At 41.3% G+C, this 24,907-nt stretch overlaps 1 protein-coding gene and 1 pseudogene across 2 annotated transcripts in view; one reads left to right on the forward strand and one right to left on the reverse strand.

The window, feature by feature from the left end:
* Nucleotides 1-18,118, reverse strand: part of mettl22 (methyltransferase 22, Kin17 lysine) — a 36,242-nt gene extending 18,124 nt beyond the window's left edge. Inside the window, exons 1-2 of the mRNA XM_071907525.2 lie at nucleotides 18,015-18,118; nucleotides 15,738-15,875 (exon numbers count right to left, since the gene is read on the reverse strand). Coding sequence (XP_071763626.1) covers nucleotides 15,738-15,843 — 106 coding nt within the window. The 5' untranslated portion in view covers nucleotides 15,844-15,875; nucleotides 18,015-18,118. The remainder of the gene's footprint in view (nucleotides 1-15,737; nucleotides 15,876-18,014) is intronic.
* On the forward strand, nucleotides 996-8,262 carry LOC139918222 (uncharacterized; annotated as a pseudogene). The gene is made up of 5 exons (XR_013505003.1): nucleotides 996-1,005; nucleotides 1,432-1,518; nucleotides 1,852-1,949; nucleotides 2,076-2,871; nucleotides 8,046-8,262. The product of XR_013505003.1 is annotated as an uncharacterized LOC139918222 (transcript).
* Nucleotides 18,119-24,907: the final 6,789 nt, after the last annotated feature.

Consider the following 24,907-nt stretch of genomic DNA (forward strand, 5'->3'; position numbering starts at 1 on the left):
CGCGTCATCAGAGCGTGGAAAAAAGTTGAAGCCAGCTGAACTTCAGTTTGTAGCTGCGCTCGTCCGACGCGCTGCTACATTTTACACTATGGCATTTGTAGCGTTGTGTCACCGCTTCCATTGAAAACGAATGACTTCCTGTTGCTTTGTAGCCCGTAGTCTGAACGCACCATAAGTCCCTTCCCTGATGCAGCTCCCACCTGGATGTGTATTACGACTGCAGCTCTTGTTTCTGTGGATCTAGCGCTGATCTTGGCCCCTTCTCACCGCCGCATGCTGCCTCTCTCTGCCCAGCTCTGTCTTCTTTTCTGTTTTTCTCTCTTTCTCATGATCCTATCATTGTTTTGCCCGGCACGCTCAGCCGTCCCGCTGGGGGATCCCTCTGTGCCTCGGTTTCTTCCATTCTTTTTCCCACCAAGGTTTTTTCATGGGAGTTTTTCCTTGTATGCACTGATGGTCTAAGGCTGGTGGTGCCGGGTATGTAGATTACGTAGGCTGTTATGTCTTGCTATAATCTGTTTTTGTGTGTCTTGCTCTTCCTGATGTTCGTCCTATATCATTCTGTTCTATGGTTGATTGTTGATCAGTTAGATCTAGTTAGGCTCATTCTCTGTACAGTCCTTTGAGACATGCTTGTGATGAAGGGCTATATAAATAAGCGAACTTGAATTTGAACTTTGACAGCATGCTGATATCTGTTCTTTGTAAACAGCATGTTCAGCATTTCTATGTTGACATCGGAACTTACTCATATTTCTGAACCACTGATTGTGAAAGTGCCATTGCTGACCTTTTTGTATAATTATTGTATCATCCTGACCTCAAACACACCATGGAGCAGTGGTGTTCACCCATGTGCCATCATGACCCAAGAGGAAGCAGGTGTTTATTCCAACCAAACATACCAGTTGATTTCACTAATGAGTTTCTCCTCTCTGGTTGAAGGTGTGTTAATCAGTGGTATCAGCAGGTGTTTGGTTGCATTTCCTTGGGTCATGGTACATGGTACGACCACTGCCGTCTGCCGTGGAGGATTGAAGCAAAGATTCAGTCTTTTACCCAGGAAGGACAATTGGAGAGGAGCCTCTCATTCTCGCCTGTGCACTTCTGTCAGCATTACAACAATAATCTCAACACAAATTACGCACCGTTGGTGTTGAGATCAATCTTCGCCTCGCGGCAGGGACGGGCATCATCATCATCATGTGCCATGGAGAGCTTTTCATTCCAACCAAACACTACAGCAGCTGTTTTCATTGATTAGCGCACCTTGAGGGGGGAAATAATAAGTGAAATCCACTGCTATATTGTTTGGTTGGAACAAAAACCTGCGTGGCACATGGTTGCCCGTTCCTGCTCTTTATAAATTCTACCTTTTCAGGGATAAATTCAACATACAAATAGCACTTTTAGGTTGTCTTTAGGTGCTAGGACGCACACTCTTGTCCATGGACACTGATGGCGGCCGAAATGGCTATAAGCTCCTCACAGCAGATGGCAGGAGGTTTCAATATTCAGGTAAAATGAGAGCTTCATTCCATAAAATCGCCATCACACATTTATTAAAGTTAAACTCACTGTGGAAATGTCTAAGTTGTTTGCCAATTGAAGACTTTCAGAATAGCCCTTCAAAATAGCAACAAAATCATGTATACCTCTGAAATAACAATTAATTAATCATTTCAGGTAATGTTTTTTCTCGAAATTAGTATTCTATATAGTATTTTGTAATGAAATCGTTCAATATCCTAGTTCCTCACATTCACCCTCATGCTGACAAAACACATAACCACAAGTTCCTCAGATCACTTCATAATTTTTAACATTTCTACTCTGCCTCTTGTGATTCAGTTTATGAGTTGAGAAAGAACCCTCTCAGGGCTGCTGCAGTCTGTCTCGGGCTGCTGTGTGTTGTCCTGCTGGCTGGGATCATAGGCCAGGGAGTCCACTGTGAGTCTACCTTTCTATTATCTTTGTCAAATGTTCTAGTGTTGTTTAGAAGTTACTTGAGATGAGATCATTGGTGAGATTCATTGATCCAGGACATTGTTCATCGATATTTCACCTCTTCTGCATATCGCAAAGTAGAGAGAGACCAACAGAGCAGCTACGATGCCATGACTAAAGAGAAAGACAACATACAGGAGAACCTGAAGACCACACTTAAAGACAAAAGGGAACTACAAGTCACCCAAACCCGGCTACAGAACAATAACAATTACTTCACTAGACAGAGAGACCAATTACGGACCAATAACAATATTCTGACAAAAGAAAGAAACAATCTTAAAATAAGTGAAAGCCAGTTACGGACCAGCAGCAATGCTTTAACGAAAGAGAGAGACCAGCTAAAAAAAAGTCAAGGCCAATTGCAGACTAATAACAATGCCTTGACTAAAGCCAAAGACTTGTTAAAAACAAATTACAATTCAGTGGTCAAACGGTCAAATGAGTTACAGACCAATTACAACTCACTGACCAAAGACAAGGACAATTTACACAACAGATACAACAACCTGACCAGATCAAGAGAGCAGTTGCAGATGAGTTACAACTCCTTGATTAAGGAGGTAGAGCAGTTACAGATCAGTCACAACTCCTCCACCAGTGAGAAAGACAAGTTACAGAGCAGGCACAACAACCTTACTAAAGAGACAGATAATTTACAGGCCAGATATTACATGCTTGTAAAAGAGACAGACAAGTTGCAGGCTAATTACACTGCTTTGATTCAAGAACGAGACCGGGTGCAGAACAGTTACGACAACGTAACTGCGGAGAGAGACGAGTTAAAGATGAGATACGACAACCTGACTGCAGAGAGAGACCAGTTACAGAGGGAATTTGAGAGGCTGAATGCAACGACTAGAGGTAAGCAAAAGGAAACAGAAATAAAAGAATGAATTCAGCATACTTTCATTCTGTCAAATGGTTCCTTGTCTGGGGAAAAAGCATGGTTTGGATCTGTGTAATCAACAAACAGTTAAAGAATGCCAATAGTGTAGATGTGTCCTTTTGTAATAGTTGAGAGCTCTGCTTTCAAAATTAGGGGTCCTTGATATGAAAAAGGTTGAGAATCACTGTCTAGACCAGTGATTCTCAACCTTTTTCATATCAAGGACCCCTAATTTTGTCCACATTAGAGCCACGGACCCCCATTTGATGAGAGTTTGTCCCAAATCTGAGCATATTTTTATTGCTAGATATGATTTCGTCCAGAATTCCATGACTGTCTGTATTGTAGGTAGAGAGATAACAGTGAAACTATGATCAAAACAGTCATTCTTCTACATTCTCTAATTGTGTTAACGTCTTGTAAATGAAATAATGCTGAAGTTTAAAGGTCCCATATTATGCTCTTTTTAGCTGTTTAAAACATTTCTCAGTGGTCTTTAAAACAAGGTTACGAATTCTGTTGCAAAAAAACACACAAATCCAGGCTCTGTGGAACCTCTCCATCCTCTCAGTTTCTCCCCTCATTAACTATGCGCTGTTCTGAGTGGGCGGGGCTGCTATGATAATGAGGCGCTGCTCTGATTGGCCGCCTGATCGGCTGGGTGAGGGGGGAGGGTGCAGACGCCGAAAAAACCCAAAACCAGCATGGCAGCTCCTTGTAGAAGAAAACTCCGTGACACAACATGTAAAACCGTACATGTTTGAGAAGGAATCTGTCAACTGAACAAGAGGAGGCAACTGCCGAAGTTTTACAGACACGGTTACAGCAGGATGTCTCTGAACGGTAGGTTGAAATTTCACTGTTTTTGTACTTTCTTACCGTGCGTGTGTATGTGGTTGCGTCGGCTATGTTGTCTTTCTGGATAGCCATAGCGGACAAATTTATATCCCATAAAAAGGATATCTAACGTTACCTGCCGGAGTGTCTCGCACGGTAACTGTACCGTATGGTTTGTTTGATTCATTTTGAGCCTGACGTTCACCGGTGCCAGTGGTTTGAGGCTGTCTAGTCAACACAGTAGGTGTCGGTAGCTTTTAGCTGGCTACTTGGATAGCTGCTGTAATGTTATTCCATGAAGTGTCTTACAATTGCCGTTGTACTGGCTAGCGATAGGAAAAAAATCCACACCAGACATTATGTAGTTATTACGTAAACATATGGTTATGTCCCACGCTATCTACCATTTGGACATATGACTGTCGTAATTTATGCCAGTGTTATTCATCTATAACGCTAGCTCAACAGTTTTAGAACTGTAGCTGAAATATTCAAACATTGCATCTCATGGAGGCCTGCTGGTCATTCCCCCTGTACATAACATCTTACCTCTTTTAGAGTTGACACCTTTATTGTTTATGTCGTATGTTACATTAGTTTGTACAGTACTCACATTTACTCTGCATTGTCTGTGCTAAATGATAAACATATAATATAAACGTCATTGTCAGTGTAATGTTATGAAGCTAGCAAAATTCAATAAGTTACCCTTTCTCATTCCTTAGGTTACCAGAAGAATGAATCGGCTTCAGGATCCACCTACATGCATGTTGATCATCCTGGTCTGGAGCCTGTATGTTTGAATGTGTTCTCACTACAGAATGCAATGAACATTTATAAAGCAGAGGTATAGAACAATAAGTTTCTTTTATGCATTCTGTGCATGAATTGATTTGCCAAATAATATGGCCAACATGTAACTTTGGATAATACTGTACATGACAATAAATTTGAGTAAAATATCTGTGTTGTTCTACTTTATTACACATCCATGTAGAGAAACAACTGTAGCACACCTAAAAGTCTTTTAGTGACAGGGGCATCGGACAAAAGTTACTGAAAAAGTAATATAATCCCACACACACTGTCTACACTTGCATGTAAGTGTAGACAGTGTGTGTGGGGTTATATATTTTTTTCCCTTTACACACCCATGTAAATTAAACGTGAAACCAAAAAGTAACCACAACACTTGACTGTTCATACAGAACAAAATTATTTTATTATAGAAAAGGCATAAAAAAGGCACATGTAAAAACATAACACTGCTGCAGGACCATAATGGGGTGCTGTTATGTTACAAAATCTACATCAGTGAGTGTACACGGGAGTGTTCCACTGTAGCAGTTACTGCAGTGTAGTAAAGTAGTGCAGTATCAATCACAAAAATGATTTATAATTTGATGTTTTTAGTTATCTGTTATGTATTCGTGGAAAACACCCAACTACAACCTGACCTCATGCCAGATAACCAAAACAACAAAAGAAGAGACTAAGTATTCAAATGAAATATATTGACAGTATGTGTACCCTCTTCTCAGTGTCTAGCCTACAGATCCTTTGTCAGCTAGTGCTGGGGCTTTCTAGGTCAGAGTAGTGATACCAGTGTGTGTGGTGCTGTGCATATGCTGTGAGCTCCCTGATGCTGCCAGCTACGTCGGGTTCAGACTGCCTCTTGATTGAACCGAGACACGTGGCTGCAATGACGTCCTCCTTGGCTGGCCTGTCAGACTGGGCGCACGGGTCTTCTGGGACGGGGATCATGAAAACCTGGCTCACATAAGGTGCAGGGTCCTGGAAGACGTGATCAAAGATGAGGTCCATCAACTCATCGACGTAATCTGTGGAGTAACAGAAACACAGAAATCATCAGTTCCATTACAAGAGTGTACATCACATACTAGTGTGAAGCAAATTTGCAATTTTCATTTATAGATTACTTTATACTATAGTTTATACTTTATGACATTTGTATATTTATTTAATTTTCATATTTACAAAGTTTTGTGTGTGCAATAAAAATGTGTTGGTAAACATACTGAAAGTTGGCTCAGGGGGTCGGCTAAGCAGACCCAGGGTCCTCCTCATCCTCCTCTGTTAGGTCAAGACGGGTCTCCTGGATGGTCTCTTGATAGGTGGGGAGGTCAGGCTAGGTTGTGGAGGAACAAAGGGGACAGCTGAAGAGCCAACTCTGAAATCTCTGCAATCCAAAACTACATTACCACAAACTACAGCCTCAATAATTACTATGTAGTTGATTCTAAATGTCTCCTCCACAGTCAAGGAAAATAGGACATTATAACCTCCAGAGAGGTAGTATTTCTTGTCATCGTTCAGGTTTTCTAGGTTTTCTAGGTTGCCACAACCCCAGCTGATTACAAGACTAGACTTACAAGACTAGGTGCAAAGAGAAGAACGTGAAATGTTACATCTCATCAACCATCCATTCATTTGGTGTTAGAAGTGAAATATTCATGATGACAAGCGGTTGTCTCGTGTACAGAGATGTGTCCGCAAAGTGAGCCAGAGGAGCTAACCTTAGCTAGCTAACGCTAGATTAGCTTGCTTCAACTAGCCCCTAACCTTGATTATAGTACATGTGTCCTAACGGCACCGGGTTAACGAGACGAGGTGCTCGTTTTGGCCGGCTGAGGTAGCCTACAACCGACTCTAGCTGCACATGTTTTTGCCCCTATTGCTAACTGTTGTCGTTGTGGCTAACAGGCTTCCTCGTATTCACAGGCCCGCATCAAACTCTCTCTCATCAGACTGGAGCTAAATCGCTACCCGATGCTAATCGGACTGAAATACCATGAACTACCTTATCCATTTCTCATTCTCAAGCTACGTTAACGGACACATCTCTCCAGACAAGGCAACGGATTTAGCAACAAAGCACCATAGACTGTATTAAAAAATAAACATGAAAACAATGTCGCAAACAAGCAAATGGAACATAACTTTACACACGTTAGCAAAGCGGGACATGTTGTCAAGCCTAGCTGAATGTACCCAACTGTAAATATTATCACAAAGTGGCGACACTTACCGATTGCACATTTGCTGTTGGGCCACATCCAGTTGGGATAAATCCATCTTTCAGGAGCAGTTTTGATGAAAATCCTGCTTTGTATTGACACTCGTTTACGAAGCAGTCCGAGGTAAAGCGGTTAGCACAAACATGCAAATTTGGACTAAGTTTACTGTAGTCAGAACGTTATTGTAAAAACAATATTTTTATCTTCCGATGCTGGGAGGCAATGTAGAGCTTTGTGTTCAGCCTTGAAGCCAACAACGCAACATTTAGCATGTTTTGCTCTTGCTTTTGATATCTTCTAAGCGAAGTAGCGAAGTAAAACAATGGCGGCCGAAAGCGCACAGAGGAGCAGAGGGGAGTGGGAGTGATTATCCAGCTCGGAGGTCGGCATATGCAAATTGCTACCCTTGGGACGTCACAAGGGGAGCCAAATCAAAACGGCTTGTAGAAGCACATGTTTTCCCAGGAAGGAGGCCAGGGCAACAATGCAGAGGCATTCACTTCTCACATTCTGTGGGTTGGTAGGTTGAAGGATGACTAAAGTATATGTGAATGGGCAAGGAAAAACGTGTTTTTCATAATATGGGACCTTTAACAATTCATCAATTTGCTGGGGACCCCCTGGAACCCCCTCAAGGACCCCTGGTGGTCCCCGGACCCCACGTTGAGAACCACTGGTCTAGGTTATGCTTGGATTGCAATCCTTGGATGCTGTGTTCCTTATTTCTATCCCTCATCATTACTATTCTTTCAACAAAGAAGGAACCCACTGAGCAATTTTGCGTTGGGACGTCTTAATAGTGATAAACGTTTAGGCTAAAATTCGGCTACACAGTGGTTAAAAGTGAAAGTTTAGTAGACGGCTATGACTCCATCTTTGCGGCAAAAACAAAGCATTACGTTGTACATATAGACTTCTCTAGTGCATATGTTTGATATTTACAGCTGTTTATGTGTTGTTTAAATATTTAATAATGTATTTACTGCTTGATCTAAACCTGGGCTATATGAGAGATATTGAAATCATGTCCAGTGTTCAGTGGGAAGGTGTATTACTGAGAAAGGTGGGCTGCTCTTAACACGCACAGCAAAAGTGAAAAGTCACATTTGCTGACAATGCCATTTGGTGACAAACTAATCAGTCAACCATCATTTAAAATTATTCAATTTCAATCAATTCAAATTATTTAAAAAATGGTAAAACTCCAAAAGGATGGTAGGGAGCACTGACTTGTTCTCACTATCTACTGATCAATGTATATATTACATTTACAGATAAGATCTGTCTTCCTGGCTGGAAGAAGTTTCAGGATAGCTGCTACTTCACTTCTTCACTACTTGCAATAATGTTTTCAATTTTATCTCTCTTCCCTCAAAGACATTCATTTATGGTTTGTATAGATATAACGAAGAAGTCTGGATTGGCTTGACTGACGAAGGAGTGGAAGGACACTGGAAGTGGGTGGACGGGACGTCACTGACCATAGCGTAAGAGACTGAACTCATACCTCTGCATGATTGTGAAAAAAACATAACACAAATTCACATCCTCTTTGTCTCTTTCAACCTCTGTTTCCGGGTAGAACAAATATGACTGTGAAGCGCATTAGGGAAAACAAGCACAGATCCTGTACAGACCCACGGCGCGTGTGTTCAATTCAATTCAATTCTATGTACTGAAGCACTGCAACACGTTTATCGGTTAAATGACCAAATTCCACTAACGTTACTTAAACCTGCAATAAGCCATTTCAGACCCTTTAACCAACCCTGAAACTAATGTTTGCTATGTGGAGATTTCCTTGAGACATAATGATATAAACCAATATCCACACAGGTGGATATTGGTTTATTGCTGTTGCTGTTTTCTCCTCTTTTCTAAAGCATGTTGTCAAAATCCGGACCAATACGAAGCTCCTCCCGACCCATTCAATAGCTTTTCATTTTTTTAAAACTAGCTTGTCTCCTCCCTCGCTGTTTAAAAGCGGCCCTCACCCCCTCCCATTCCTGAAATAAATTCTGGTAATGGCGGAATCGATGAAGCGAGTGAGTAAACTTGTTAAACTAGTAAACTTGCTACCTAACTACCTGTAACTACCTGTAACTTCAGCGGGAGAAAAATCTGGCAAAGCGAGATGCAGTGTTTCCCATACAGAGGCACAAAATCAAATGGTCAATGTATAGAAATTGTTCTAAATTGATCTCTAATGCACCTGATGTGCGCATCATGTCATGTCTGCCATGTGGAGATGCACAGACAGCAGACCAGCAGCATTGTACTCAATCAACAGAGTCTCCTGGTGTGAAAACAAAAGTGAAACTTAACAGTGTGTTAGTAATGGGATTTGTAAACAGTAACCTGATAACACGCAGTGATGTAAATAGGTGCGCGTCCTGCGTCTCTGACGCGTTAAAATCCGAAAGGACGCAGTAAACTCACTATCGACGCGTCCAGGGGATGCACCCTATTTTTTCCTAGAAGATGATAGGCTAATGCGATGGAAACAGATATTTCTTCTACCCGAAGTTGCTCGTTATTATTCGGGGAAAAAAAGCCATGATTGACATGTCTGTGCGTCAGCCACTATGTTTCTTCAAATCGATTCATATCATTGTGGATGGCCACAAGATAAAAATGCCCATTCTGTTTGCAACATAGGACTTTGATTTCACTAACTAGTCGTTTCATTTACTACACAAAGGTCTGCAACCTGACCCGAACCCGACGGGACCCGAGACTGTAACGCGCTTGGTCGTGTCTTAGCTTACATTAGCTTTGTGCTTGTTAGCTTTAGGGAAGTAGGCTAACGTTACTCCTGGATATAGTTTAATACATCATGCTGGATAGCATGACAGAGCGAGACGACGTCAGTATTGGGTAGACTGGGAGTAGTTGGTAGTAGCCTACTGAACCTGTTGCTGTAACTCAGTCTCAGTAAAAAAACAAGGAGCGCCACCCAGTGACTTAATCTGTTACTGCAACCAAACAATGTTCCAAAAGCATAGTAGGCATATTTGCGGCTATTACAACTGTATGTCGGGCTCGGTTGTTTTTTTTTCATGCGTGGAAAAAAGCACAATGTTTTATGCTCCTCGCTTTCTCCTGAAGCTCTGTGTCACACAGGCTGCTGGGCACACACTGCCCCCCCCCCCCCCCCCCCCCCCCCTCTCTCTCACTCTCTCTCAATTCAAAGGGGCTTTATTGGCATGGGAAACATACATTTACATTGCCAAAGCAAGTGTGAAATAAAAACAAAAAATGTACGTACAATTAAAGATATACTAGAATAAAGAAATTTGTAACCAGAGCTGTGTAACATTGCAATCAAATATATAAGTAGGAGTAGGTAAAATTAAGTCAACATACATGAATATAACCATAATTATAACCATATAACATCAAACACGAGTTTAACACTACAATTTGTCAAAAAACACAAATTTTATTGGGGACCCACTCAATTTCCCCGGGACCCACTCAAATTACCACCTGTGGGTCCCTCAGGGGACTCACTACATTGAAAACCTATTTACATCACTGAACACGTCTTCTGCTGCCCTACAAACGTTAACGGTAGGTAACGTATAGCCCACCTTGTGGTATTTAAGTAACGTTTGTGGAATTTATTAACTGATAACTTGAATTTAATTTAATTGAACTGAATTGAACTGAACACACGCGCCGTGGGCCTGCACAGGATCTGTGCTTGTTATGCACCACATGCCTGGAACAAACTTCCAGAAAATCTGAGGTCTGCCTCCACTTTAGAATCTTTTAAATCAGGGCTTAAAACTTTCTGTTCACCATGGCTTTTTAAGAAATTTAGGGCAACGCTTATCTGCACTGGAATATTTATTCTTTTATCTTAATCTTTTTTATCTTTTATATCTTTTTGCACTGTCTTTGTGATTGTAATGCACTTTTTTTTAATGCACTTTTTCTATCTTTTATTACCTATGTCTTTATTTTTCTTTTATTTATGTAAAGCATTTTGAATTGCCGATGTGTATGAAATGTGCTATATAAATAAACTTGCCTTGCCTTACTGTGACATCTTTTCCTTGGAAGTTGCCTTGCCTTACTGTGACATCTTTTCCTTGAATTTTTTTGGCTAATATCTAAGTGATATAGTTGTAAGAACAAAGCCCAACGCATCAATTGTTGATTTGGATTTTGTAAGTATCGCAAGAAGGTAAGCGGATTGTGATCCGTATAAACCACCAAGGGAGCCAGGCCTGAACAAATGTACACATCAAAATGTTGGAGGGCCCAAATTAATGCGAGAGCCTCTTTTTCAACCACTGAGTAATGGAACTGATAAGGCTTGAACTTCTTCGAGAAGAAACTGACAGCTCTATCTACTCCCTGGTCATCTGTCTGCAACAACACTGCTCCTGCCCCCACATTACTTGCATCCACTTGGAGCTTACAAGGTTGATCTAGCTTTGGGGCAGCCAACACTGGGGCACAACACAGGAGCGCTTTTATGTTGCCAAATGCTCTCTCACATTTAGAGGACCAGATGTACTTCACTTGGGCCTTCAGCAAATCAGTCAAGGGTGCCACTACCGATGCAAAGTTTTTGCAGAAGCTGCAGTAGTAACCCACCATGCCAAGAAAACGCATTAGCTCTTTCTTGGTGATGGAACGCGGGTAGTTTTTAACAGCACTGACCTTAGCCTGCACCAGGCGCACCTCACCCTGACCGACCACCTTTCCCAGGTAAGTCACTGTTGCTTTTGCAAATTCGCATTTGGCTAGATTTACAGTTAATTGTGCCCATGCCAACTTATCAAACGTATCCACTGGACATGATCATCCCAAGTAAAACTGTAAATGACCACGTCATCTAGATAAACTGCGCAACCAGCCAGCCCAGAAACCACGCGGTTCATCAGATGTTGAAATGTTGCCGGTGCGTTGCGCAGACCAAATGGCATAACTGTATAAGCATACAGTCCTGAAGGTGTAATAAATGCACACACTTCCCGAGCACGTGCAGACAGAGGAACTTGCCAGTAACCCTTAAGCAGATCAAATTTACTCACATACTTTGCAGAACCTACTTGATCCACGCAATCCTCCATTCGAGGCAATGGGTAAGAATCAGGTTTCGTAATGTTATTAACCTTACGGTAGTCTGTACAAGGCCTGTGAGTAAGATCTGGCTTCTTTACAAGAAGACACGGAGAAGCCCAACTGGAACAGCAAGGTTCAGCAATATCATTATCCAGCATATACTTAACCTCTGCATCTAGATGTTTACGTTTGTCAGCTGACACACGATAGAAACGTTGTCTAATAGGTTCTGCATCTCCAACATCAACATCGTGTTCTATGAGATGTGTACGAGAAGGAGTATCTGAAAACAAACAAGGATAACTTTTGATAAGGTTAACCAATTCCTCACGTTTGAAATCATCCAAATGGCCCACTAAAGTATGCAAGTTGCTAAGGGTTTCCAAGTTTTTCAAACGACCCTGCAACACACTGTCATCAGGTGATGCACTCCCCTCCTCCCCACACTCTGCAAGTGCATGAGAAGCCAAGGAGCACAACGCCTCCGTGTTTGCCAAAAGGGCAGGTTTAGCCTTCTGTGAGAGCTCTTCAGCCTGTGACTCACCAGATTCAGATGCCCGAGCATAGTAAGGCTTCAACAGGTTAAGATGACAGAGCCTCGTTGACCTCCTACGATTAGGAGTGGCAATTACATAGTTTAACTCGGAGACCTGACGCACAACAGTATAAGGACCCATAAACTTAGCCTGGAAAGGTGAACCAACCAGGGGTAACAGAGCCAGAACTTGATCACCCGGGCTAAACTGTCTACGCTCAGCCTGTCGATCATACAGGCGCTTCATTTTCTCTTGAGAACTCGTCAACTTCTCCTTTGCGCGTTCCCCAGCCACAAACAGCCTATGCCTGAACCCATTAACATAGCTCACCAAGTTCTGTGGTGGCTCCACCGTCTTCCATTCATCCTTCATGATAGTTAGTGTACCACGTACAGTGTGTCCAAATACAACGTCATTAGGGCTAAAACCAGTGCTCTCTTGTACCACCTCTCTGGCCGCCAACAGCAACCAGGGTAAGCCCTCCTCCCAATCACCATCCAACTCTGTACAATAAGACCTCAGCAAGGATTTCAAGGTTTGATGGAAGCGCTCCAGAGCACCAGTTGTACAGTAGGTGGCACACTTTTCTTTGTCTGTTCAGCCATGGTGGCTATCGCTGCTCATGCCAACTACCCAGTTCTTCCATTTATTCGAAACAAAACCGAAAATGTAAAACACATCACTTCCTGTGCACCAGAGGATTTTCCTGGGAAAGCCCTACCAGACACCGGGTGTTTAGAACAGCAAATGTAAAAGCTTTCATGAACTGGATATACAGTTAGGGCTGTCGCGGTGAAGGAATTTCCCCTGCGGTGATTTAGGGTGGCTCAACAGCGCGGTATGTGGTGTATGCGATAAGAAGTTGCCGGATGACGTCACATGCTATTTTGCATATCAATATATAACTTACAGTCTCCGCTCGCAGCGGAGGGAGGGGGGCTACGCTGTGTGTGGGAAGCGCTGTGATCATCAGACCTCTCTGGATGACAAGCAAGTAGAGCAAACCGGCATCAGCCATACCAATTTATTGGCAAATACTTTGGGATTCAACTAGGGCTGCAGCTATCGATTATTTTAGTAATCGAGTATTCTACCGATTATTCCATCGATTAATCGAGTAATCGGATAAGAAATACTTTTGCTTTATTAAAGAGCAATAGTAAATATACAAAAGAGAAAAGCTGTCCGCACGAAGCTGTCCATACGACACTGTGATTTACTGAAAACGAGGTGAAATAATTATTATTATTGATATTTATTACTAGGCCTAAATATCATACAAGTTCATAAGACTGGCTAATGTACATTTATTTACTATGTTGAAGGGTTGCCCTACACCTGCTGACCCTACTCACTGCAATCAAACTAAACTGAATATACCTGCTGTATTGGACTGGTGCATTTTAGGCTCCAATTGCTACTTACACCACCTGATATTTTGCTTTCTGGGGTATTTTATGCATCACTGTGAGGGGAGTAGGTGTGTGTGTGTGTGGGTGTGTGTGTGTGTGTGTGTGTGTGTGTATGTGTGTGACTATCATAATAATAACATGAATGAAGCTCAGGCTTTCACAAATTGACTGCAGCATTTTATTTTCTGTGGTTATTTTCTTGAGCAAAACTTAGCTAACTTAGGGACATCATAACTAGCCACCATATTGATTTACGTTCTTAACTAGCCATTACATATAGCCATAATTAACGTGCATTCTTTACTAGCCTTCATCTCATCCCGTTTTAATATTAAGTGCTGACTCCGCCCACCCGGCCAGTTTCGGCGTACGCCGGTAGCAATTACAAGTGGACCCTATTCTACAGTCCCTGCTCTCAGCGGAGGGAAGGAGCTACGCTGTGTGTGGGAAGCGCTGTGACCGTCAGACCTCTCTGGATTAGACAAGCAAGTAGAGAAAACCGGCATCAGCCGAACCAATTTATTGCCAAATGCTTTGGGATTCAACACATTAACATTGCTTCCCATGGTCAGAAAAAGTCGGCAGATTTGTCGCTAGTCGCTTTTGAGAAATAAAGTCGCCAGGGGGGTCTGAAAAGTCGCTAAGTCTAGCGACAAAGTCGCCGAGTTGGCAACACTGGATCCGAAACTTTGGACACTTTCTGTCGTTTTCTCTGGCCTGTCTCTTCTCTTCGCCCCTCGCTATTTTCTCTTTCTCCAGCGCGTTGTGCAACAGTAATAATCATCCGTGTGAAACACTGAGTGTGTATATAGTTATATGGATTAAACGAAGCTTCGATGCAAAGAATTTGCATCGATGATTTTTAGTAATCGAGTTACTCGAGTTTCTCGAGGAATCGTTTCAGCCCTAGATTCAACACTTTAACATTGCTTCCCATGGTCAGAAAAAGTCGCCAGATTTGTCGCTAGTCGCTTTTCAGAAATAAAGTCGCCAGGGGGTTCTGAAAAGTCGCTAAATCTAGTGACAAAGTCGCCAAGTTGGACTGCGGTTACATGAGACATTTTTTTTTCATTCTGAATGAAATCTTTCCGAAGGAAGATTGCTACGCAAGTGTTTACAAGAGCAATAAATATAACGATCGCATTAAGATGTGCGTTTACATGCTCCACAGTATGTAATCAGAATAAAAGTTTCTGACATGCGCAAAACACCGAATCCAACACTAACATGGGCTTACGTTTTTAAAAGATGGACCTGCGTCGGTTATTTCTTTACTGCTGTTCTTTCTGATGAAGCAACAGTTTTATCAAAACATACGACTCGTGTCAGAAAAACACGAGAATGAAATTTCATTCGGATCGGCCAGTTTATTCTGATTGAGGCGTTTATATGAGGCATTTTTATTTTGATTGGGCTACTATTCTGATTAAAAGGCTCCATGTAAACGCTGTTGGAGGGAAACAATACACTCTTATTGTTTTCATTATGAATTTATTTAATATTCAGTGCACACGCATTGAAGTGTAAAACAAGAAGTGCCTAGCCTCATGAAAAAAAGAAAAAACGTGAACATAGCGCGGTTGTGGCGGTTGCTTGCCATCCACCACGGTTGGCTTGTCTATAGCGCGGTATTGCAATATTGCGGTTATTGCGACAGCCCTATATACAGTAGGTAAATCACTACTGTTATACGCATTGGAGATAAAGAATAGCAAAACTGACATTTGCCACGGGTTATTACTTTAACCCTCACCCCTACATGCCAAAAATTGGTCATAAAAAGAATAAATGGCTCAAACCTAAGTTAAACTAATCCTAATCAACGGAAAATTTTGTCCTCATTCCGAAGGTCTAAAACTCAAAAGTCAAACTGGATAGAAGAACAAGTACACACACACACACACACACATAAACACACAGCCGTAAACAGAATACAAACCAGGCTGTCCTACGTGGTTGAGGCGTGTCATAAGGCGCCGTGCGTTGGGCAGTAGCAGGTGAACGTCCGACAGCACCGTGTCATGGTGAAAAGTAATCTGGTCCATGGCTGACCAGACATGACCTCAAGATGGTCTGCCTGAAGAGATTGGACACACACACACACAAGTTGACTGTAACCGACACAATGCTATAAAATACCAGCGGCCTGATGTATAATGGGCATGTAATACAAATTGATCGGCCACTAGGTAAGCTACAAGGTTTGGCAGTAAGCGTGGTTTTTGATTGACATTTCAAGGTATGACAGTGCAAGTAAAAAAAAATTACTCAAGTTAGACCACAGCCATTATAGTGACAGATAGCCTTCCAACTCGCTATCTCTACAATGGTATGCTTGTAGTCACGTGTTTGGACCGCCCTCTAATGGGCACACAGACCAGCATTGCATGGAAGTCAATGAGGCTAAACGGCTAATATGATCTATTGTATCATTACAGAGTTGTTAGCCTGGACATTGTCTTAATTTCAGTGTAAATGTATATAAAAATATAAATGGCAAGATCATTCCTTGTTTTTCCTGAGAATCCATGCTTGTACATTATACACTTGTACACTATCATTGTGGCTAATCAGTGCTCACTGGCTAAAAGGGTTCATGAATAAAAAGTAGCTGGCTCCCAAGTCCACACAAGCCATTTACGACACTTGTCAGTGTCTGTGGCTACAGTTAATTCATGAAATAAAACAAATCAGAATTAAATAAAATCATGGCTCCTGGAGACACCACTGCTATGAAAAAGTTTGCTACGACTGGAAATCACATTGATGATTTTCATCAGACGTAGCCTACATGAATTATTCATGAGGTAGACAAATGGTAGGGTTCCCATACTCCTGGGAAACCTGGACAAGTCATGGAACTTTAAAACTGTATCTTCCAGGCCTGGAGAAGTTATGAAAAATGCTAAAAGGGAGAGAAGTTTTGGAAAAGTCTAGAAATTTTATTTGTGAAGTTAATGATTTTTTTCTTGAATACTGTCAAATGTTACAGAAAGCTGTGGCTGGCCCCCATACAATCTAGACATCCCTGTTGGAGGAAACACTGTTGGATGCTGACTGTTAAAATAATATCATAATCCCTGATTTTAAAGTGAAACACAAAATAATGCTTAAAATTAGTGTAGGTGATGGCTACTTTTTAATTCAATCTCATTAAAATGCGGTCATGGAAATTTGAAAAGGGGTGGAAAAGTCATGGAAAAGTTTTGGAATAAGTTTATGGTCTTTGCTGTCTTTGGAACTCTAAAGAAACCGTTTCTGTCTGTGTAACCCATAAAAAGTCTGTGGTTAAATGATAAAGGGGCGGAAGTAACAGAAATGAATCATGCTAAATGATAAATTACCTTAATGGGAATTTTATAGAGCGAGCGATGAAATTAACAAAAATTTGAAATCATCACAGCTATTTCACCAGATCACCGAATCACTTGAAAATGTAACTCTTTATAAGACCACATGCCATTGCATCTGTGTTTTTCAATTCATATTTATTTTCATCATCTGAACTTTTATCAGTAAATTTTTTGCAATGTCCACCCTTCTGGGGCTCGCCTTAAATGATAAGCGGCAATTTTGTTGTTTAAATGACAAATAATGAATGATGGAAAGAAGTGATGAATGATAAAAAGAGCTGTTTTTAATCAAATCATCTTTGGATGTATCAAATCACGTGACAATTTATCACTACATTTTTAAATTCACAAGCATTTTCATCACATCTATTTTTATCATTTAACTTTTGTTACTCTCACCCCTCATATTGGCTTACCCTAAATTTAACATGTAGGCCACAATGATAAATCTGTGTAATATTACCTGCATAAATTGGTAATATTATCCCAATGTCACTTGATAGGCTATATTGCTGTGAGGACATTGTAGAAATAGCTGTTGACCTACATATGGTGTTGGATATCTGTGGCTAAATTTGCTAAACCAGAAATTCACCACTAAAAATATAAAAATAAATGAGTGTCATTCATTATATGCCTGGTACTATCACCCGTCAGCTCACATCCAGGTGTTCCAACGCTCTTCTTTACATTTGCACTTATTGGTTTTCACTGATTAAAAAAAAAAAAACAGAAGAAAATGTTGTTAGCTACTAAGATTACACTATTTTGCTGCACGTATTTTACTGAATTAATTTAGTCCAAACGTGTTTAAATGCACAACCTCAACAAAACTCATCGAATGAAGGAGCAGCATAACCTACCTTTTACGAATAAAAACTACCACACACCGACCGGTAGAAAACTAAATATAGACCAGATAAACTCTGTAGCTGTCAGCTGTCACTACTGTCCTGGTCAGACTGGTGCGACCTCTTAACTCGTCCGGATTACAAATGGGGAACGACGCTGCGGGTTCCTGCCTGTGGCAGCATCCAGGGGCAACATACTGTAAATTCATTCGCAATATTCAAAATGTATTTAATGTAATGTAAATCGCAAATAACTCAGTTCAACGCGCAGTTACAACTAGGTCGCTCACCCGTGTTTATTTTTTGCACTACCTGAGGTGGCTGATTTGTAATGAAATGCGGTAATAGCCGTATCATGGTCTCCAATCAGTGGTCATTATAAGGCAAACAATCATATTAACAAAATACATTTTATTTTCAGCAATGCAATTATTTGTGTTTACTTCCTCAAAGACCCTGTCATGATCGTTTAACCTGCTTCACATACATACACAGCATACAGCTGTTACAATAGGCTACGTTCAATCAGGGTCTACTCTCGAATTCGGCTTACATAGACCAAGCAGCACTTATTTCAACATAAAATTCACATGGGTTCTGCCTCAGTAGCATTATTGCCTTAATCACATTATAATCGTATTATTGGTGTGCATGTAAACGTACCCAATGTTGCTGGGATGGAGGTGGGGAGGATATTGGGGGTGCTCAAACTCCTCAGCACCCACAGAGACATATCAATTCAATTCAATTCAATTCAATTCAATGAGCTTTATTAGCATGACATACTGTATATATGTGTTGCTAAAGCATTTAAATTACAGTACATCAAACAGGAACAATAATAATGATTGACTTTATTACTTTGTAATAAAAGTAGGAAGGATAATGAATAAACAATAACAATAATAACAACAGTAAATGATTATAAGATCATAACAATATGATAGATTAAGTAAAACAGAGAGAGAAATAAAACTATGAAACAGTGTTGGCAGGGATTTTTTCTCCAAGTAGAATAGACATTTTTTCTTGGCTTTCAAGTTCATTAAAATTTAGTGTATTTTCAAAGAAAAAAAATTATTCTCTTAAATGTTCACATTATTTACAGAATATGAGGAAATGGTCTTCACTTTCAATGTCCCTTGAATCACAGTTTTGGCAGATTCTTGTTTCTCTGGGAAGCCATGTTTGTTTGTGGCATCCTGTCTATATGGTCAGCTGGTGGTCGCTCAGTCTGTACATCGTATTTTTCTTTGTTTGGGGTCTTTAATTACAGTAAGATATTCTGCATATTTGTACTCTCTATTTAATGCTTGATGGTACTTAAGCTTGTTTATTTAATTTCATTTTTCCAATAGTGAATGTATGTTTGTTGGTTGATCATTTCAATATGTCTGAATGTTGCCGGTGTGATTTTTGTGGGTGAGTTTAGACAGTGTTTTGGGGCTAACTGTTCTAGGGGGTCACTCTCTGCTGATGGTTGTATGTGAAAGCTCTGTGATGGTAGCAGTCAGGATCACTTAGCAATAAGTGGGACCAAAATTGACTAGCTCTTTTTTTCAATGGTAAGAAGAGGATATCGACCTATACTTCTGCTCTGCAGGCGAGGTTAGGGGCATTTCTGTGGATCTTAAGAACATTTATCAATGTTCCCCTTTGCAGGTTTATTACCGCCATCTACACAACATTTCTGATAAATGCCAGAAAGGCATACTTTCCTGCACCTTCAGCCCCATCCAACCAGACAGAATGCGTGGACTCCAAACAAGGTAGGCAACTAAATTCATCACCTAAACGACGCAAAGTCGTTTGTTAGTGTGAATAACACTTGCTTCATTCATCAGACCATACTACTACATCTGAACCTCACAAAAGCCAACCAACACCTGCACTACAGAAAGAAAATATCCTTACACAAAAAACTTGAACAAGAATTCCAAAAACATAGCTAGAACTTCTCTGGTGAAGAGGATCACAAAAAACTATGCTGACCACATACAAGAGGTCGAAGTCGGGCAACAGGAGAGGGGAGAATAACGTGGGAGTACTATGGGATGAGAGCAACTTGTTTTAAAAAAAAAACATAGGTTGTGTGTATTTTGTTTTTGCATTTCTAATGACAAACAATATTCCTTTAAGATATTCAATTCTATATCTTATCTTTAATATCTTTAATTCCACTGATGATGGATGATCTAGAGCTGGGGAGGCATGGCCAAGCACCAGTGAACAGAGTGCCACTATACGTCAGAGAACATCAGGAACCTGCTCACGCAGAAGAGTGAGTAATAACCCATCCTTCTATGAGACTTTTGAGGCCCATGCAGCAAGGAGGACAGATGGAGTCTGTTTGCGTCTTCCATAAATTGGAGTGATAGGGGATATGCAGAATCTCCTATGATGTGTATTCCCTCTGGCACCACGGAATAGGAATCTTGTTCCAGATGTAATCCAACTAGTGACAACCATGCATCGAGCCGAGCATTGAACCAAACACAATAAAGCATCATGCCAGCCACCAGGGTCGCCTGCTTTGACATGGCAGAAACAGCGTTAACCGTCACAGAATCCGGTGATTCTGTTTCGGTATGCCACTGGGTAGGCTACTCGCATGGCAGTTTTAAAATTGGAATATGTTCATGAACGTGTTAATTGCAAGTTTTCAGGCTATTTTCATGGCCTCATTCAAATGAATGGGAAGTAAAAATCTCAATGCTACAAACTCATCCCAGCTGCATTCAATCTTGGTGAGTAGTGTATATTATGGTTTTCATAGCGGTCAAGTGCCAAATAACCCCAAGTGGAATGTAACAAACCAACAGCTCAGAAAGTCACCAACAAACCCCATTGTTCAGTTACTGAATTACAACATTATTAATTACATTACATTAACATTATTAATTACATTATATTATTGATAGTGTCTCTGCCACCTAGATCTGCCTCCTAGCTGGGTCTATGTTTCAGACACAGATACTCATGTGATACTGTTGTGTATAATACTGCCACACTGCCTATATCTTGCGCTCTAGAGGGCCCTATTCACATGTTTAGGTCCAATCTCTAATCACTATTGAGTGGCGACAACAACAACAGCAAATAAAATATAATTATTAGAAAACATTCATCCAATCAGGGAGATTTTTGTACCAGCTTAATGCTTGATTCTAGAGCATTTTAGAGCCACTAATGTCCCTATAAAGAATGGTCTTTTGTGCACTTGCTCACTGCAATGGAACCAAGAACTCAAAAAATCAAGAACTAAATGCTTTTAGACCACTTTCAATCTAAAAACCAGCAGAAAGCAGTTCAAAGGCCATATGTATATATTTCATGACATGGTGTAATAAACAGCTGAAGTGTGTTTTCCATGAGAAGTCTTATCAACAGTACAGAAGCAAGCAACTATGCAATGAAGAACAACATGCTTTTTAAAAAGTGATCAGCTCTACTTCTGTCAGTTGCCAATCAGCCTTAAGGGCTTTTTACACGGGAGGCAACAGCTGCATGCAGACTCGCACCGCCTCTCTGCGGCACTCACCGTGTGTGGTAACCATAGAAACGGCCGCAAAGCACAGCTGTGTAGTCCAGAAGATGCTGCTATAATGACAGCTAGCTAGCTAACGCTTTGTAAGGGCAAATTAAACTTCACCCGTTGTGGGTCAAAATAAAGAAGCAAAGGTCTTCCGTGGATTCTTTATTCATACATGCATGGTTCAGTTCAATGTTCCAGACAAGTAACAAAGAAGTGACAAAGACAGGAGTGGAGAGAATTCACTTATATAGGTTAAAGTAAACAAAACCGTAAATCTCGGCACAGAGCCAAACCCACTTGGCTCAAAGACAACCCACAAGTTCGGGCTTCTTAACTATGTGTCCACCTATAATAATAATAATAAACTTTATTTGTATAGCTATAGGATCACTCAAAACCACACATGACCATATATAGTGGACATGCACACATACATGCACTGATTACATCACTATGGTATGTAGGACAAAGGGCACTCCACTATGCAAAGTATAATATTCATTAAAAAGACACAGTATACATTTTATTTCTTACAGCTTGCATATGTTTACACAGCTATATATAACTATTGAATTGTAATGTACACACCTGATACACCCACTCTTGCACCGACACTTTGGACTCTCATTAATGTCCCAGTAGCTGCTTAGAAAGCAGTCATTAAGTTTTGGGAAATCACAGACCTCAAGAATCAACTTTTCCTCCATTTTTCAAACTCAGTGACAACAGAACAAACTCTCATTTCACTAGTCAGGTGACATGGTGTCCACTGATAATCAATTGTGTGGTGAAATTCCGCATTGCGGTGTCAACAAGTTAAATACAATTGAACTCTGGCTGAGCGGGCGGGCGGGCGGGCGGGCGGGCAGGCGGGCATGTGGGCGATACGAGCATGAACGTGACTTTTTCACGAGAGTGAGCCCGCGTCCCGCTCCGCCTACCAATCTGCCCGCTCCTCTGCGTCTCCGCACCTCTCATTTAAAACGAACCAGGACCAGGCGATTGTCGCTCAACTTGGCCACAACCAAGTGCAAAATTGAGGAGGTGAGGGTTTTTATCTTCGTCTTTATTATATGGAGTTAATTTATACTCATTATGGTATATTATTGGGGGGGTCTTATTGGCCTGTTTCTGATATTGCAGGGGTTGCGACCCCCCCGACCCCCCTGTAAATTCCGCCCTTGCCTTGGTGGGTCTTTCTCACACCATCAGTGGACTTTGATGGAGGCAACAGTGAAAGTGCTGCAGCCTTTTGAGGAAGCGACACGAACAGTGTGTCAAGATGAGACATCTCTGTCCTTTGTAGTTCCATGTGTCCAGACATTGTTTTGTGTCTCCAGATAAGATATATAATGCAGACTTAGGGTCAGCTACCAGACCACCTGCTCAACTCTGGAGTCAAAATCAGATGCTTTTTCCACAGAAGTACCTGCTCCAACAACCACCTCTGGAGACTCAAGGTACCAGCACTCCTTTGTTCTCATTTAGCTGGTCTGGCTGTATGTGTGTCTATTTGTCTTTCTGTCTGTCTGTCTTTCTTTCTGTCTGTGCCATTCACTGCATTCAGGATAGAGTAGCTAACTAGAACATTGTCTACCGTAAATCCTCTAATATTGGCCCGGGCCTTTATTTACCTCAACTGCAGAGGGTACCAGGCCTTTATTGGAAGCAGGCTTATATTAGAGACAGGCCTTTATTTCTAATTCCCTCTGTTTGATAAGTATATTTGCTCATATTTTAGTACGAAGCCTCCTTGTTTTCTGATCTGCTTCTGTTGGGGTACGTTAGGTAGCCGTTTTTTTGTTACTGCAATGCATTACCGATAATTACGGTAATCGACGACGGCATGCTCCCGAGACTTCCGCCGGCCGAGCCATCTTGTGGCACTTGTACGTTACTACAAACTACAGTTACAAACAGGCACCAGGAGTTTACCGGTATCCACCGTTGTTTGCATGTAAGCTGAAGCTAACTGAAGCTAAGAATAGAATCTATACAGTTATATCATATCACCGTTGGAGGTTTCGGTGCGCCGAGGGCTAGTCTTGTTTCCTTTGTTTTTTTCCCCGGCCTGTATTTGAGGCCGGCCTTTATTTGTTCGTGTCGACCACGCCCCCGGCCATTATCGGAGACCCGGCTTTTAATTGACTACAGGCCACTATTAGAGGATTTACGGTATTTTTAGTTGAGTATGGGAATATGACTGGGATCCAGTGTAAGTTCAGCTCCCTGGATGATCTTGAGCAGGTAGGTGGTCTCTTTTGACCAATCAACTTTTAGGACTTGAACGTGAGGACATTTCACGCAAATATCTTATTCTTGACCTTTTTGATTTATTCTACTTCCAGCTCAAGCCAATTTGTGGATTTGCTGAAGCAGATGCTACAGCTGGATGCCACTGAACGGATAGCACCCAGTCAAGTTCTGCAGCATCCATTTGTCACCATGAGCCACCTCATAGACAGCTTCCACCACAGCTCCCAGTAAGTCTGTGTTAACATGCTGTGTGTATCTGTGTGCTGAAGTGGGTAGATGATGTTGATTCAGTGATTGATTGTTTTCCAGTGTGAAGTCATACTTTGAGATGATGGCCATCTGTCAGAGTCAGAGCCTGACCTTTGACAGTGGGGAGACTTGTAAATGCAAAAATTTACTTCACCCGTTGTGGGTCAAAATGAATAAGCAAGGTTCAAGAGTCTTCTGTGGATTCTTTATTCAGCCATGCATGGTTTAGTTCAGTGTTCCAAACAAGCAACAAAGAAGTGACAAAGAACGGAGTTTAAGATCCACTTATATAGGTTAAAGTAAACAAAACTATAAATCTTGGCTCATAGCCAAACCCACTTGGTTCAAAACCAAACCCACTAGTTCAGACTTTTTACTGCGTGTCCACCTATAGAATCATTTAAAACCACACATAACCAAATATAATTATCATGCATGCATTCAAGCACTGATTACATCATTGTAGTAAGCAGGACAAAAAAAAACTCCACTTTCCAGGACAAAGGAAAGCAAGAACAGAGTGTACTATCCATATAAAAAAGCACATTATACATTTTATTTCTTACATTCCTCCCTTTTGTCACAAGGTGACAACTAAGATTAAAGGTCCCATATTATGAAAAACACGTTTTTCCTTGCCCATACACATACACTTTAGTCATCCTTCAACCTAACAACCCACAGAATGTGAGAAGTGAATGCCTCTGCATTGTTGCCCTGGCCTCCTTCCTGGGAAAACATGTGCTTCTACAAGCCGTTTTGATTTGGCTCCCCTTGTGACGTCCCAAGGGTAGCAATTTGCATATGCCGACCTCCGAGCTGGATAACCACTCCCACTCCCCTCTGCTCCTCTGTGTGCTTTCGG

This window comes from Centroberyx gerrardi, chromosome 7, assembly GCF_048128805.1.
Source record: "Centroberyx gerrardi isolate f3 chromosome 7, fCenGer3.hap1.cur.20231027, whole genome shotgun sequence".
NCBI lineage: Eukaryota > Metazoa > Chordata > Actinopteri > Beryciformes > Berycidae > Centroberyx > Centroberyx gerrardi.